Source organism: Mustela lutreola, chromosome 4 (assembly GCF_030435805.1).
Source record: "Mustela lutreola isolate mMusLut2 chromosome 4, mMusLut2.pri, whole genome shotgun sequence".
NCBI classification, from domain to species: Eukaryota; Metazoa; Chordata; class Mammalia; order Carnivora; family Mustelidae; genus Mustela; species Mustela lutreola.
The window spans coordinates 184,728,477-184,742,303 of NC_081293.1; the positions used below are offsets into that span (position 1 = coordinate 184,728,477).

Genomic DNA, 13,827 nt, shown 5'->3' on the forward strand with positions numbered 1-13,827 from the left:
TACTTGTCTCCTATTAATTTCATATCCATTTAATTAATATACCAGCCAAAATAACTTAGAGTAAAAATTTTCCCTCCCATACACACCAAACATCTGAAGACTTTTTTTTTTTTTTTTTTCAGCTACACTTGCAAAACTGTTTCAAGTATACTAAATTATCCACCAGACGTAAAGGCCAAGGGGGAATTCAAGATGATTTCAGGAATAACGTCTTTATCTCTTATGGACCAGAATGTCTAAATCTGCTATGAGATGAACGTATTTCGTTAGATTAAGACAATACAGGGATTTGTGTACATTTGCTAACAGTGATGCTCCTTAAAGAATCTTTGAGCTGGTCAGAGTTTTGAGTATTGTCTGTCACTCCTCTATCGAGTATTTAGAGAGAAGTCTCGCTTTCGGAATAAAGATGATTAGTCACACGACCCTGCAGAATGCAGCTTGGTGTGGGCAGAAAGACCACCAAAGTGTAAGTCTTAACCAGTCCGCTCTACTGCCTCCTCGGAGAAAGGACATGGCAAACAACCGACATGCAGAAGCGGAGACAAACCGCGGCTTCGCCTTCTGCGCTCCTAAATTACCCCGCCACGACCCTACCGCAGCTGGGGATTCTCCGCCCCTAGCAACTCAGCCCCTAGTTCCCGTCATCCCCTGGGCTCTCCCCTTCCTCGCCCCAAATCCCGCGCGAGGGGTTCTCCTCGGCCCCGGTCGCTAGGTGATTCCCGAGGGCTGTCGGGAGTCTCGCGAGGGAGGGTGTACCGTTGCCCTAGAAACGAGTAGGCGTCGCCTCTCGGGGAAGGGCGTGGCTGAGGCTGTTAACTACAGCGGCGTTCCTTGGAGCGGCTAGACTCTGGGTATCTCCGGTAGGACCGCTGCGGGGACGACCGGCCAGGCCAGAGGACTCGGGGCGGGGGCGAGGGCCCGGCCCAGGCGGTGGAGAGGGAGAAGACGTCGCACACCCGACGCCCCTTGCCGAAGCGACCGCGCGTTCCAGAAAATGAGCTCCTCCCCATAGTGCCGGCTCCAGAAGTGAGGGTGGGAGCAGCAGCTTCCCGACCCGACTTGCGGCTTGAAAGTGCTCAGTCCTCCCCACCGAGAAAGTGACCGTGCCTGGCCGCACGCCTGCCCCGCGCGGCTGGGCTTGGAAGCGTCTTCTGCCGCAGACGTGGAAGCTACCCGGGAAGCGCCCGTTAGCCAATGTGTGCGCGCGGCTCTCCTGAAGCCCAGCTTCTCCATGACAGCAGGTCAGCGCGCGGCTGTGCCGCGGAAGGAAGCCGAGTCAGGCTTTATGTCAAGTTTTCCAGACTTGGGGTTGTGGTGATCCCCGGGTTGAGACTGAAGTCTCTTAATACTGGAGGAGGTGTCTTCTCTGTTGCCTGAGTAGGTATTCGCTCTCGGTGGAGAGGAGCATAAACCGGTAGACTTGAAATTGGCAAGTTCCTTTGGTCTCTCAAAAAAATAATAGAATCTTAGCAAGGAATTTCTGTTTCTCCATTGTCTTAATAACCACTTTGGAGGATGCTTGCCTGGGAGGAGTCCTGGTCATGGCCAGTAGGACCTGATCGCTATTGAGATTTAAGTAAGAATAATGGAATATTAGAACAGAGAACATCTACAGAATATTAACTCAAATATAAAGAGAAAAGTGTATTTGTGGTAATTTGACCTTTTGGTCCATTGAAAATTAAGCAGGAAAAAAAATTAAACTATATTAGATTTCTTTTTTTAAAATTTTTTATTATGTTAGTCATCCTTTAGTACATCATTAGTTTTTGATGTAGTGTTCCGTGACTCCTTGTTTGCATATGATACCCAGTGCTCGGTGCAATATACGTGCCCTCCTTAATACCCATCACCGGGTCAACTCATTCCCCCACCCCCTCCGGTCTAAAACCCTCAGTTTGTTTCACGGAGTCCACAGTCTCTCATGGTTCATCTTCCCTTTGATTTCCCCCCCACCTTCATTTTTTCCTTCATTCACCTAATGTCCTCCATGCTGTTACTTATGTTCCACAAATAAGTGAAACCATGATAACTGTCTTTCTCTGTCCCCTCCAGTTCCATCCATGTTGATGCAAATGGTGGGTATTTATCCTTTCTGATGGCTGAGTAATATTCCATTGTATGTATGGACCACATCTTCTTTATCCATTCGTCTGTTGAAGGGTATCTCGGCCCTTTCCACAGTTTGGCTATTGTGAAGATTGCTGCTATGAACACTGGAGTGGACTGGCCCTTCTTTTCACTACAACTGTATCTTTGGGGCAAATACCCAGTAGTGCAATTGCTGGGTCATAGGGTAGCTCTATTTTTAACTTTTTGAGGAACCTCCACACTGTTTTCCAAAATGGTTGCACCAGCTCGTATTCCCACCAACAGTGTAAGAGGGTTCCCCTTTCTCCACAGCCTCTCGAACATTTGCTGTTTCTTGCCTTGTCAATATTAAGCTGTTCTGAGTGGGGCAAGGTGGTATCTCAATGTGGTTTTGGTTTGAATTTCCATGATGGCTAATGATGTTGAACATTTTTCATGTGTCTGTTAGCCATTTGTATGTCTTCTTTGGAAAAGTGTCTGTTCATGTGTTCTGCCCATTTTTTGACTTGATTATTTGTTTTTTGGGTGTTACATTTGAGAAGTTCTTTATAGACCTTGGATACCAGCCTTTATCTGTAATGTCATTTGCAATTATCTTCTAGTATTCTGAAGGTTGCCTTTTTGTTTAGTTGACTGTTTCCTTTGCTATATTGTTAGATTTCATTGCATGAGTAACTAACTATAGATTTTTTGTGATTCATGATCTTTTTAAATGGCTTGGGATCATTCTTAACTTGCTATGCCCTGTGGCAATGTAAATACAGGATGTAAATGATTTGACTGTGTAGCCTGGAGATTTCTTTTTTCAATTATTTATTTGATTAGTCTTTTATTGTGATTTTTTCTCTTTTTCATGAAAATGGAAAATTTCTTCAAATATTTGAAAATGAATGTTTAATTAGCTGTGTCCTACTTTAGCTTTTAGAGAAGCCTGTTGTCACTGTTAAATACAATTATATAGGGTGGGGGTTACTCATTTAATGTAATAAACACCTTCAGGTTAAATAGAAAATAAGTTCCTTAGAAATTGTTTTACAGCCTACCTACATAATAAATTTCAAGCCAGACATTGGAAGAAATGTCAGAAGATTCAGAAAAGGAAGACTATTCAGACAGAACAATCAGTGATGATGAATCAGTAAGTTTTTCTCAATTTTATCCCACTTAATTTCAGATAAAACTTGTGTTACAAATTCCCAATAAAATCAGTTGGATGTAAAAATCAATTAGATGTTTAAATCACTTGTCACTGAGGTTGGAAAATAATTTTAAGGCCTAGACATTACTATGTGCGGTATGCCTTATCTAGAAAGAGAAACTATATTGATATTTTGGGGGAAATATTTTGGCTAAGGTTCGTCTGAGTTTTACTTACCTGTGTTTTAAATCATTACTAAGGTTTTTATAACTCATGTTCAGTTAGATGTATTAATTCTGTTACATCATAACAGGTATCATAATAGTGGATCCCCTATGTTCTAAACCTACTGTGTATCACCATAATAGGTTTAATGTGGCTCTGATGTAAGAAAGGAAAGGACATGGAGGAAGAAAAAGGGCAAAACAAAATGCAGTATTTCAAAATATATTTTTTTAAGATTTTTTTAATTTATTTGACAGAGATCACAAGTAGCCAGGGAGAGAGAGAGGAGGAAGCAGGCTCCCTGCTGAGCAAAGAGCCCGATGCAGGGCTCCATTCCAGGACCCTGGGATCATGACCTGAGCCAAAGGCAGAGGCTGTAATCCACTGAGCCACCCAGGCGCCCCTCAAAATAGTTTAGTTCTATTACATATTTATGAGAGATTTCCTTCAGATTTTTATAAAATATAAATTATCAGGTATATAACTTAAGGTCCCAAAATAAGCTCCTTCTAATAATGTATCACTCTTTAAGTCCATGGCTTTTTATGCTGCTTTTCTTTTTCTTTTGGTTAACTTTATTCATAGTTTAAATTGTTTTGCCAGGTAAGTTTTTCTCAAATCTTTAAACTTTATTCCCTCTGTATAGTCATTAATATGACCTTACCCAATGAAAGAAGGGAGATGAAAGATGAAAACTTGAAGATTTGGGGGTATTTGAAGTATTTCACACTTCGAGACCAGTAGCCCATAATAGTCCTTTGATTTTTTTCATTCATTAAAGAATAGAAAGATGTGCTCAATTCTAAGTACTAAAATAGATGTAAAAAATTTCTGGAAACTGTTGGGTTTTTTTTTAATATCTTAAAACTCTTAAAAATATCTTAAAACTCTCCTGTTTTAGGATGAGGATAACTTCATGAAATTCGTAAGCGAAGATATCCACCAGTGTGCACTTTTAACAGGTTTGAACTTATCCATATATTCTCCTTTCTCTTTAGGGTAAGACCTTGCAAGGTCAGTGAAAAATAAGGAAATTAAGAAACTAGAAAAAATTCAGATTGAATAATACAGAAGTGTATTCTGATATTGGATAAGGAAAGAAAATGTATCCATTTTTATAGGACTCTTTGGAGCTCAAACTTTTGAGGTTTTAGGTAAACCTAATATATTTAATGAAACTAAATAAAAGTGGTCACTACTTTATAAAGGAATACACTTAACATAAGGATTTACACAGGCATTTCTTTAAATAACTAGCTCTTTAAATTTACCGTATGACTCGTTATAATGGGCACAGTGTTTTTGAAGTACAGTTTATTTAAATGAAGTATGCCTGTTTAAAGAGTTTCCTTAGTAAGTGGTTCATTTGCAAATGCACATATATGTGGGCTCTTGATGTATACTTGATTTTTAAAATTTATACATTTAGAGTTGTATTTAGAGGTTTTTTTAGTGTGTATCTAAAATATTTCTTCTAAATATTCACATATGTATCCCAAATAATCTGAAATTGGAGATAAGGCTTTAATTTTTCTTTTTTTCTTCTTTTTCTTTACTTTTTCTCTTTCTGCCTTTGTTTGTTTGTTTGTTTCTTTTTAACCATCATCCTAAAACAAATCTTTTGAGATACCTACTATTCTCAGTTTGGTATGTATCCTTCTAGACCTTTTTCTTTGCATTTGTATACATATCTATATCCATACTCATAGAAAAATAAGGAAATTATGGACTTCTTGCCATCCATTTTTTCTTTTTAAAATTTTGCCAGTCTGTTGGAAGAAATGAAGTAACTCACTGTTTTCAACTAACGTTTCCTTTATCGCTGAAGAAATTGAGAACTATTTTATATGCTTGTCTATAGTCACTCTTTTTTTTTTTAAGCTTTTATTTATTTATTTGACAGACAGAGATCACAAGTAGGCAGAGAGGCAGGCAGAGACAGAGAGCCTGATGCGGGGCTTAATCCTAGGACCCCTGAGATCATGACCTGAGCTGAAGGCAGAGGCTTTAACCCACTGAGCCACCCAGGTGCCCCTATAGTCACTCTTATAATGAATTGCCTGTTCACAGTAATCCTTTTTTTTTTTTTTTTAAAGATTTTATTTATTTATTTGACAGAGAGAGACAGACACAAGTAGGCAGAGAGGCAGGCAGAGAGAGAGGGGGAAGCAGGCTCCCTGCTGAGCAGAGAGCCCGATGCGGGGCTCGATCCGAGGACCCTGGGATCACGACCTGAGCGGAAGGCAGAGGCCCAACCCACTATGCCACCCAGGCGCCCCCACAGTAATCCTTTTTTAATGTGCTTCCATTATTTAGAATTATTTTGATGTTAAATTTATCATTTATTTATGGCTCTTTATTTTTAAATCTGTTAAGCTTCCCTACCCCAAAGTCATCAATATATCATCTAAGTTTTGAATAATAAGAGATATAGATCTAATTTTATTTCCTAACTCCTAGCTGCCTTGCCATTTTTAAGTCATACCATAAATTAGACAGAATGTGGTCTGTTCACATATTGAAATAGTAGATGCTTAAAACTGTTGCATAAATGGATCTAAATAACAATTCTGAGGAGTAGCAAGGGAAGGTGTTATTATTCCTTATTCACATATAGTAAAATTTATGTTCAGCAAGGCTGCATTAGCCAAGCAAAATCGTACAGAAACAAAGTGGTAGAACTCAGTTTGTCTGATTCCTAGTCCAACTTGCTCTATCTGCTATTATACAAAAATAGATCAAAACTAAATCTAGGTAAAAAGCCATGTTTGGAAGTAGTAGAACAAGAGGAGTCAGTGAGACAAGTGGAAAACCAAGTATGTGAAAGCTAGGGAGAAAACCAGAAAGTGTAGCATCGTAAAAGACAAGGTATGTGAGCTTAGGAAGGGGAGATTATCCTCATCAATTTGATAACCCACAGCTATCCCATTGAAAGAGATAGGGCCTCTGCACTACCTACTTGGGGCGACCCCATTATATTATATGTGTGTTAATATCTTGGTGTTGTGTCACACAGTGACCCTAGAATGAGAACTGAGAGAAAGTTGTGACTGAGAATGCACAAGCAACCTTTGAGAATAAGAAATGGTGGTGAGGAATTATGGTCATGGGGTATATTAACCTGTTGGACCGATGGTTGCCTCAGTATGATTAAGTTTAAGAAGACTATAGTAGGGGTGCCTGGGTGGCTCAGTCAGTTATGCGTCTGACTCCAGCATAGGTCATTATCTGGGGGGGTCCTGGGTCTCAGGGTCCTTGGGTCCAGCCCCACATCAGGCTACATGCTTAGCAGGGAGTTTGCTTGTCCAACTGCCTCTCCCTCTGCCCCTTCCCTAGCTTGTGCTCTTTCAGTCTCTGTTTCAAATAAATAAAATATTAAAAAAAAAAAAAAAAGACTCAACAGTAGACTGTTTGCTAGAAAAGCTACAAGAAATAAAATGGTTTTGGATTAGCATCTAGAATTTAGCATAAATTAATAATATCTGAGATCAGCAACTACTTTTTAGCTATTGTGAAGATCAACTTTACAAAATTTTAATAGTAATCTTTTTTAAGATTTTATTTATTTATTTATTTATTTGTCAGAGAGAAAGAGAGAGAAAGCGCGTGCACAAGCAGGCAGAGTGGCAGGCAGAGGCAGAGAGAGAAGCAGGCTTCCTGCCAAGCAAGGAGCCCGATGTGGGACTTGATCCTAGGACCCCGGGATCATGACCCAGGCCAAAGGCAGCAGCTTAACCGACTGAGCTACCCAGGCGTCCCTTCAATAGTAATTTTATTTTTTTAAATGGCTTGACTTATAAAATGATATTCATAAATACTCGCGAATTAATGGTATTGGAAGGGGAAAAGGAATATATTTAAAAATTAAAGGAATTGGCATTTTGCTTCTTATCTTTCATGATTGTGTTTGAATCTTTTTTCAGCTGACTCTATTAGTGACCCATTTTTCCCCCGAACTACTCAGATACTATTGGAATATCAACTAGGGAGATGGGTGCCACGTCTTCGTGAACCACGAGATTTATATGGTGTCTCTTCTTCTGGTCCGCTGAGCCCAACACGGTGGCCATACCACTGTGAGGTCATTGATGAAAAGGTCCAGCATATCGGTATGTTCTTAGCAGTTTTTGGAATTCAAATATTAGCAAATGAACTTTCCAACCTTAATTTTAATGAGGAGACTCATGGTGTCAGAATAGTGCATTCTAAGAGGAATATAACATGAGCTATAAGTGTCGTTTAAAATTTTCTAGTGGCCACATTTAAAAAAGGAAAAAGCAACACGTGAAATTGATTTCAAATATATATTTTATTTAACCCAAATTTATCCAAAATATTTTACATTCTTTTTTTTTCATATGAAGTCTTTGAAATCTGGCGTGCATTTACACTTGCATTTTAGCTCAGATCAGCCACATTTCAAGTGTTCAGAAGCCACATGTGCTTGAAAGAGGGACTTAAAACATGTGCCAGAATTTTGTAATTCTAAACAATTCGAAATAGCGTGACTGTTCCGGTCACATCCAAAGTCCTGTATGAAGTGAGGTCACGGACAGAGCATGCCAGATGGCGGTGCAGTCTTGCTCCTGTTTGCTCCCTGTCTCTTGCTCCCCGCTACCCCCGCTGAATATCTTTCTTCTCTTCTGTTCATCTTTATCCTCTTTTGCCTTTCTTCCTCCCATTTTTCCGCTTCTCTTCCTCTCTTATTTTTTATATCTTTATGTCTCTGTCTTTTTTTCTCTCCTTACCTTCTTTCTGCTTCTTTCCTTTAATGTATGTTTTATGGATCCAAAGAGGGCATAGTTTAGTGACTATTTTTGTGTTTCGGTATATATGCAGTCCCAAATTTAGTTTTCATTCAGTGTGTTTCAGCCTTGTCTTCCCAGTCCTCACACCCAAATAACAGAAACCTTCCCATTGCCCATCACCTCCTCAGTGCCACTGTTTTTCACTTTGTGTTGATTGTAGCACATACGTGATTGCTGGGTGGAGATCTTCTTAGACATTCACTAGCGAACAAAATTAAAAAACAGCTATACTTGCTCTAATTGTATTACTATATTGCTTACTTAAATCAGATGCTACTTGGGCATTCTTATAAACTAAGTTATCTCTTTATATTACCTAGTAAACAGAGAAAGAGGGGAAAAGAGAAGTGCCTCCCTCCCGTTCCCTCTCCCCCTCTCCACATACATATGCTTCAGAAGACTTCAGGTCAAAAGTTCTCAGCTGGTGGTTTATGCCCCTCTGGCCATACGGTCAAGTCAGGCTGTCTGATTCTGCCAAATGAAAGCCAGCAGTAAACAAACTGCCCATGGTGGGTACCAGGGGACTTTCAGACTTTAAATAGCACATTATAAATCTTACTCTCTTTATCTTGGCCAACTGTCAAAGCTAGATATCCAGACTTTCCCAGCTATAAAAAGAACTTTTCCAGTTCAGCTACAAATGAACGCTGTCCTACACAATCATATATCTTGAAAGTCTTTCCATATTAGCTCATATATACCAGTCTCTTTTTTTCATAAATTAGTTCATTATAAACAATACTTTTTTTAACTGGTCTCTTATCAGTGAGTTTTAGAGGTTTCCAGTTTTTGGCTCTGACAAAGAGAACTTCATAAACATTCTTTTATATGTGTCCGTGTGTGTGTGTGTGTGTGTGTGTGTGTGTGTGTGTGTGTGTGTGTATATGACAGTTGTAGAGTAAATTTCTGGAGTTTCTGGTTAAAAGGATACTACCAAATTGCCCTTCAAAAGGAACTATAACAATGTACAGTCATAAAAAATTTGTATGAGTGTGGTTGGTGGTCTTCAAGATTACCCTCAGGTTCAATGATTATAGAAGGACTCCTAGAACTCAAAAAAAAAAAAAAAAAAAAAGCTGTTAAACTCATGGTTTTGGTTTATTACATTGAAATGATACATATTAAAATCATCAAAGGTTAAAAAAAATCAGCAAATGCAAAAGGGACATAGACTAGAGTCTAGGAGAGATCAGGTACAAGCTTCCAGTTGTCCCCTGCAATGGAATCTTATAGACAGTGTTTAATACTCCCAGCCATGGGGCGCCTGGGTGGCTCAGTGGGTTAAAGCCTCTGCTTTCGGCTCAGGTCATGATCTCAGGGTCATGGGATCGAGCCCCACATCGGGCTCTCTGCTCAGCAGGGAGCCTGCTTCCTCCTCTCTCTCTGCCTGCCTCTCTGCCTACTTGTGATCTCTGTCTGTCAAACAAATAAATAAAATCATTAAAAAAAAAAAAAAAACTCCCAGCCATGATGTGATAACACACATGAAGTTTTGCCAGTCAGGAAAGGTCATCCAAGCTTTGGTGTCTATGATGTCTTTTAGGGGCTAGTCCTATCTCCATGGAGTACCCATATGGCCGACCTTAGTTATTCAGTCTCTAGCCTTTCCTGTTAAGGTGGATAGCATATGGTGTTAAGTCCCTTTACCATAAGTCACATTATTAATTATCTGGTATGACCCAAAGCCCCAGGTAGACAGATAAATTCTTATTAAGCAGGATATTCCAAAGTCTGAGAAGTTACCTTCTAGGAGTTTCACAAGGGTGAAACCTTTCTTTGGTGAATACAGAGTTTGGACAACCCAGGCTTGTTGAATTAATCCTTTACTATGCAATGAGAGGGCCTGTGTGCCCACAGACTCACAAACACTGTTTAGTTAAACCTGATTTGCAGCAGTCTTATACTGTTTCATATATGTTGTTTTTTAACATGTATATTCTTTATTTATGAGTGACATTGAAAATCTTTACATATATGTATTGACTGTTTTAGTTTTTATATTTATTTTATTATGGTAAAAACACTTAACATGAGGGCTACCCTCAGCAGATGTTTAAGTGTGCGATGCAGTACTGTCAGCTAGAGGCACAGAGTTGTTACAGAGTTTATTCATCCTGCATTTTTTTAATAAGATTTTATTTATTTGACATAGATACAGCAAGAGAGGGAACACAAGCAGGAGGTGGGGGAGAGGGAGAAGCAGGCTTACTGCTAAGCAGGGCCCCTGACACGGGGCTCGATCCCAGGACCCTGGGGTCATGACTTGGGCTGAGGGTGTCTCAACGACTGACCACCCAGGCACCCCCATCCTGCATTACTGAAGCTTTGAATGTGTTGATGAAAAGCTCCTCATTTTCCCCTCCCACTTGGCTCCTGGCCCCGTGACCACCGTTGCGCTTTCTGATTCTGAGTTTGACTATTTTAGATATTTTATATAAAGTAGAATCGTGTGGTATTTGTCCTTCTGTACAGACTAACTTCATTTAGCCACATGTCCTCAGGGTTCATCCGTGTTGTTGCATATCGCAGGATTTCCTTTTTTAGGACTGAATAATATTTCTCTCTCTCTCTCTCTCCCTCTCTATGTCTTCTCTCCCTCCCTGCCTCCCTCTCCCTGTGTGTGTAGCACATTCTCTTTGTATCATTTATACCCTGATGGACATTCAGATTGTCTCCACATCTTAGCTATTGTGCACAGTACTGCAGTGAATGTGGGAGTGCCAGTATCTAATATCTCTTCAAGATCCTAATTTCAGTTCTTTCGGGTAAATACCTAGTGGTTGGACTGCTGGATGATGTGGCCACCTGGGAAATGCAAATTCATACCACATCAAAATCCCACTTTACACATACTGGCATAACGGGGGTTGAAATCTGGTAACACATGTTGATAAGAAATTAAACATATGTCCCCCAAAAACTTACATGTAAGTGTTAATATAGCAACGTTATTCCAAATAGCCAAAAGACTACATTTTACATTTGAACTTAAACTAAGCACTAAGCAATGATGACAGCGTAGAGCATAAGCTACCGATGGATGTAACATTGGTTCACAGCTTTGCATTGTCAACTAAAACAGAAGCTATGTATGTCTGAAAATTTAGAATTCCTACCTCAGGATCTACAACCAAGAGGAATGTGGGCACATGTGTTGCAAGGAACACGCATAACACTTTTCACAGAACCATTGTTCATAATGGCATCAACCTGAAACGACCTGAATGTCCATTATAAGTAGAAGTAGATAAATAAGTTATAGCGTTTTTTATGTAGTAACATATTGCATAGCAATGAAAAATGAACAAATTACAGCAACGCTTCACAAAATGGATTGATTTCACAAATATGTGAAAAAAGAGAAGAATGTGTATTATGGAATTCAACTTATGTAGGTATAAAAACAGGCAAAACAAAGCTATAGTTTCATGTCAATATATTTATGCATATATGTGAATATGCAGATTATAAAATTATAAAGGCAGATGAAGAAGCGATTATGTTATGATAAGGTTAATGGTTATAGTTCAAGGGGAAGGAGGAGCAAGTGATTAGAAGGGGGTATGAGTTGGGCTGGCAGTGTAATCTTGATCTAAGTGATAGATACTTTGTGATAAAGCACAGAACTGTATTTCTTTGTTCTTCAGTTTTGTACTTCTCATAAGTATAATTCCTCATAAACATTTTGTTTAAACATTTGGTTTATTTCTGGGCATGTGAATTATGGGTAGAAGTATGTTTCAGTAGATTTTTAAAATGAGCACAAGTAATTGGCCAATTCAGAATAGAATCTGGAACTAGACTAACACATTTAAGACCAAATTATTTTTGATACAGTCACCAAAGCAATCTGGTGGGATAAGTCTTTTTAATAATTGGTGCTATAGCAACCTGGTGTCCATGTAGAAAAAATAAACCTTGACCTTTACCTTTCTCAGCACACAAAAAAATTAATTCAAGATAGATCACAGGACTAAGCGTAAAAGTTAACGTCATAATATTCCTTGAAGAAAACAAAGGACAGTATCTTCACAATCAGGATAAGAACAGTTCTAGAGAGGACCCAGAAAGAAAAAAGAAATAATGAAAATAAGTTTGACTTCATCAAAATTTAAAATTTCTCATCAAAAGACATAATTAACAAAATGAAAAGGCAGACCACAGTCTAATATTCCCAGCACATATCTGACAAAGAACTTGTATGCAAACTACATGAATAATTCCTCAAACCAATAATAAAAAGAAAACTAACTAGAAATGGGCAAAAGAGTTGAACAGACATTACATTGCTCAAAGGAAGACATATAATGGCTAATAAATGAGGAAAAGTGTTAAACATGGGAAATGAAAATAAAAAATTACAGTGAGATACCACTTGATACTAGAATGGCAAAATTTTTAAAAATTTTAAAAGCTGATAACTCCAAATATTAAAATGTGGAACACCTGGAACCCTAACACATTGTTGGCATGAGTATAAAACTGTAAAACCACTTCAAAAAAAGGTACAGCACTATGTTTTCTTTTTAATAAAAGAAAATATACATCTATGTATTTGTCAAAACTCATTGAACGTACAGTTAAGATCTGTACATTGCATTATATGTAATATGTAAATTTAACTAAATTTAAAAAAATAGCCACAGGGGTGCCTGGGTGGCTCAATGGGTTAAGCCTCTGCCTTTGGCTCAGGTCATGATTTCAGGGTCCTGGGATCGAGTCCCACATCAGGCTCTCTGCTCAATGGGGAGCCTGTTTTCCCCTCTCTCTCTGCCTGCTGCTCTGCGTACTTGTGATCTGTCAAATAAATAAATAGAATCTTAAAAAAAAAAAATAGCCACGATTCTTCATCCATGTATCTTCACCCTTTGTAATGTCATCTTGCGTCTCCTGCTATCAAGAAGCGTCTTTTCGGGGCACCTGGGTGGCTCAGTGGGTTAAGCCACTGCCTTCAGCTCAGGTCATGATCTTGGGGTCCTGGGATCGAGCCCCACATGGGGCTTTCTGCTCAGTGGGGAGCCTGCTTCCCTCTCTCTCTCTCTCTGCCTGCCTCTCTGCCTACTTGTGATCTCTGTCTGTCAAATAAATAAATAAATAAAATCTTTAAAAAAAAAAAAAAAGAAGTGTCTTTTCCCCAAACCTTGAAATGGGATGGCCGGTGATTTGCTTTAGCAAAACCAAGTGTGGCATAAGCAACAGCATGTCATTATTGACCTAGGTCTTGAAAGTCTATGTACTTCTGCTTTGTCTTAAACCCTGTCCAGCCACCATGGAACCATCCATAGCTAGCTTGCTGGATGGTTGAAAGAGAGAAAGCCTGGATAAGTAGGCCCTGCGTAAAACACTAAATATTAGCCTGGATATACTGATGGATAATTTGAAAACATGCAATAAAAAATTTCCTGTTTTGGGGCACCTGGGTGGCTCAGTGGGTTAAAGCCTCTGCCTTCTGCTCAGGTCATGATCCCAGAGTCCTGGGATCGAGCCCCACGTCATGCTCTCCACTCCTTGGGGAGCCTGCTTTCTCCTCTCTCTCTCTGCCTGCCTCTCTGCCTACTTGTG

At 39.3% G+C, this 13,827-nt stretch overlaps 1 protein-coding gene across 9 annotated transcripts in view; it reads left to right on the top strand.

The window, feature by feature from the left end:
* Positions 1-755: 755 nt before the first annotated feature.
* The window catches only part of AGBL3 (AGBL carboxypeptidase 3), a 59,184-nt gene continuing 46,112 nt past the window's right edge, over positions 756-13,827 (top strand). For 3 of the 9 annotated variants that reach the window (XR_009353001.1, XM_059171909.1, XM_059171910.1), the window contains exons 1-4: positions 756-1,380; positions 3,133-3,232; positions 4,359-4,419; positions 7,381-7,566. Coding sequence is in view for 8 of the 9 variants with exons in the window: in XM_059171909.1 (XP_059027892.1) it covers positions 3,173-3,232; positions 4,359-4,419; positions 7,381-7,566 (307 nt within the window). In the remaining variant the exon portion in view is untranslated. The remainder of the gene's footprint in view (positions 1,381-3,132; positions 3,233-4,358; positions 4,420-7,380; positions 7,567-13,827) is intronic. The other 6 variants (XM_059171907.1, XM_059171906.1, XM_059171902.1 and 3 more) reach the window with 4 other exon arrangements.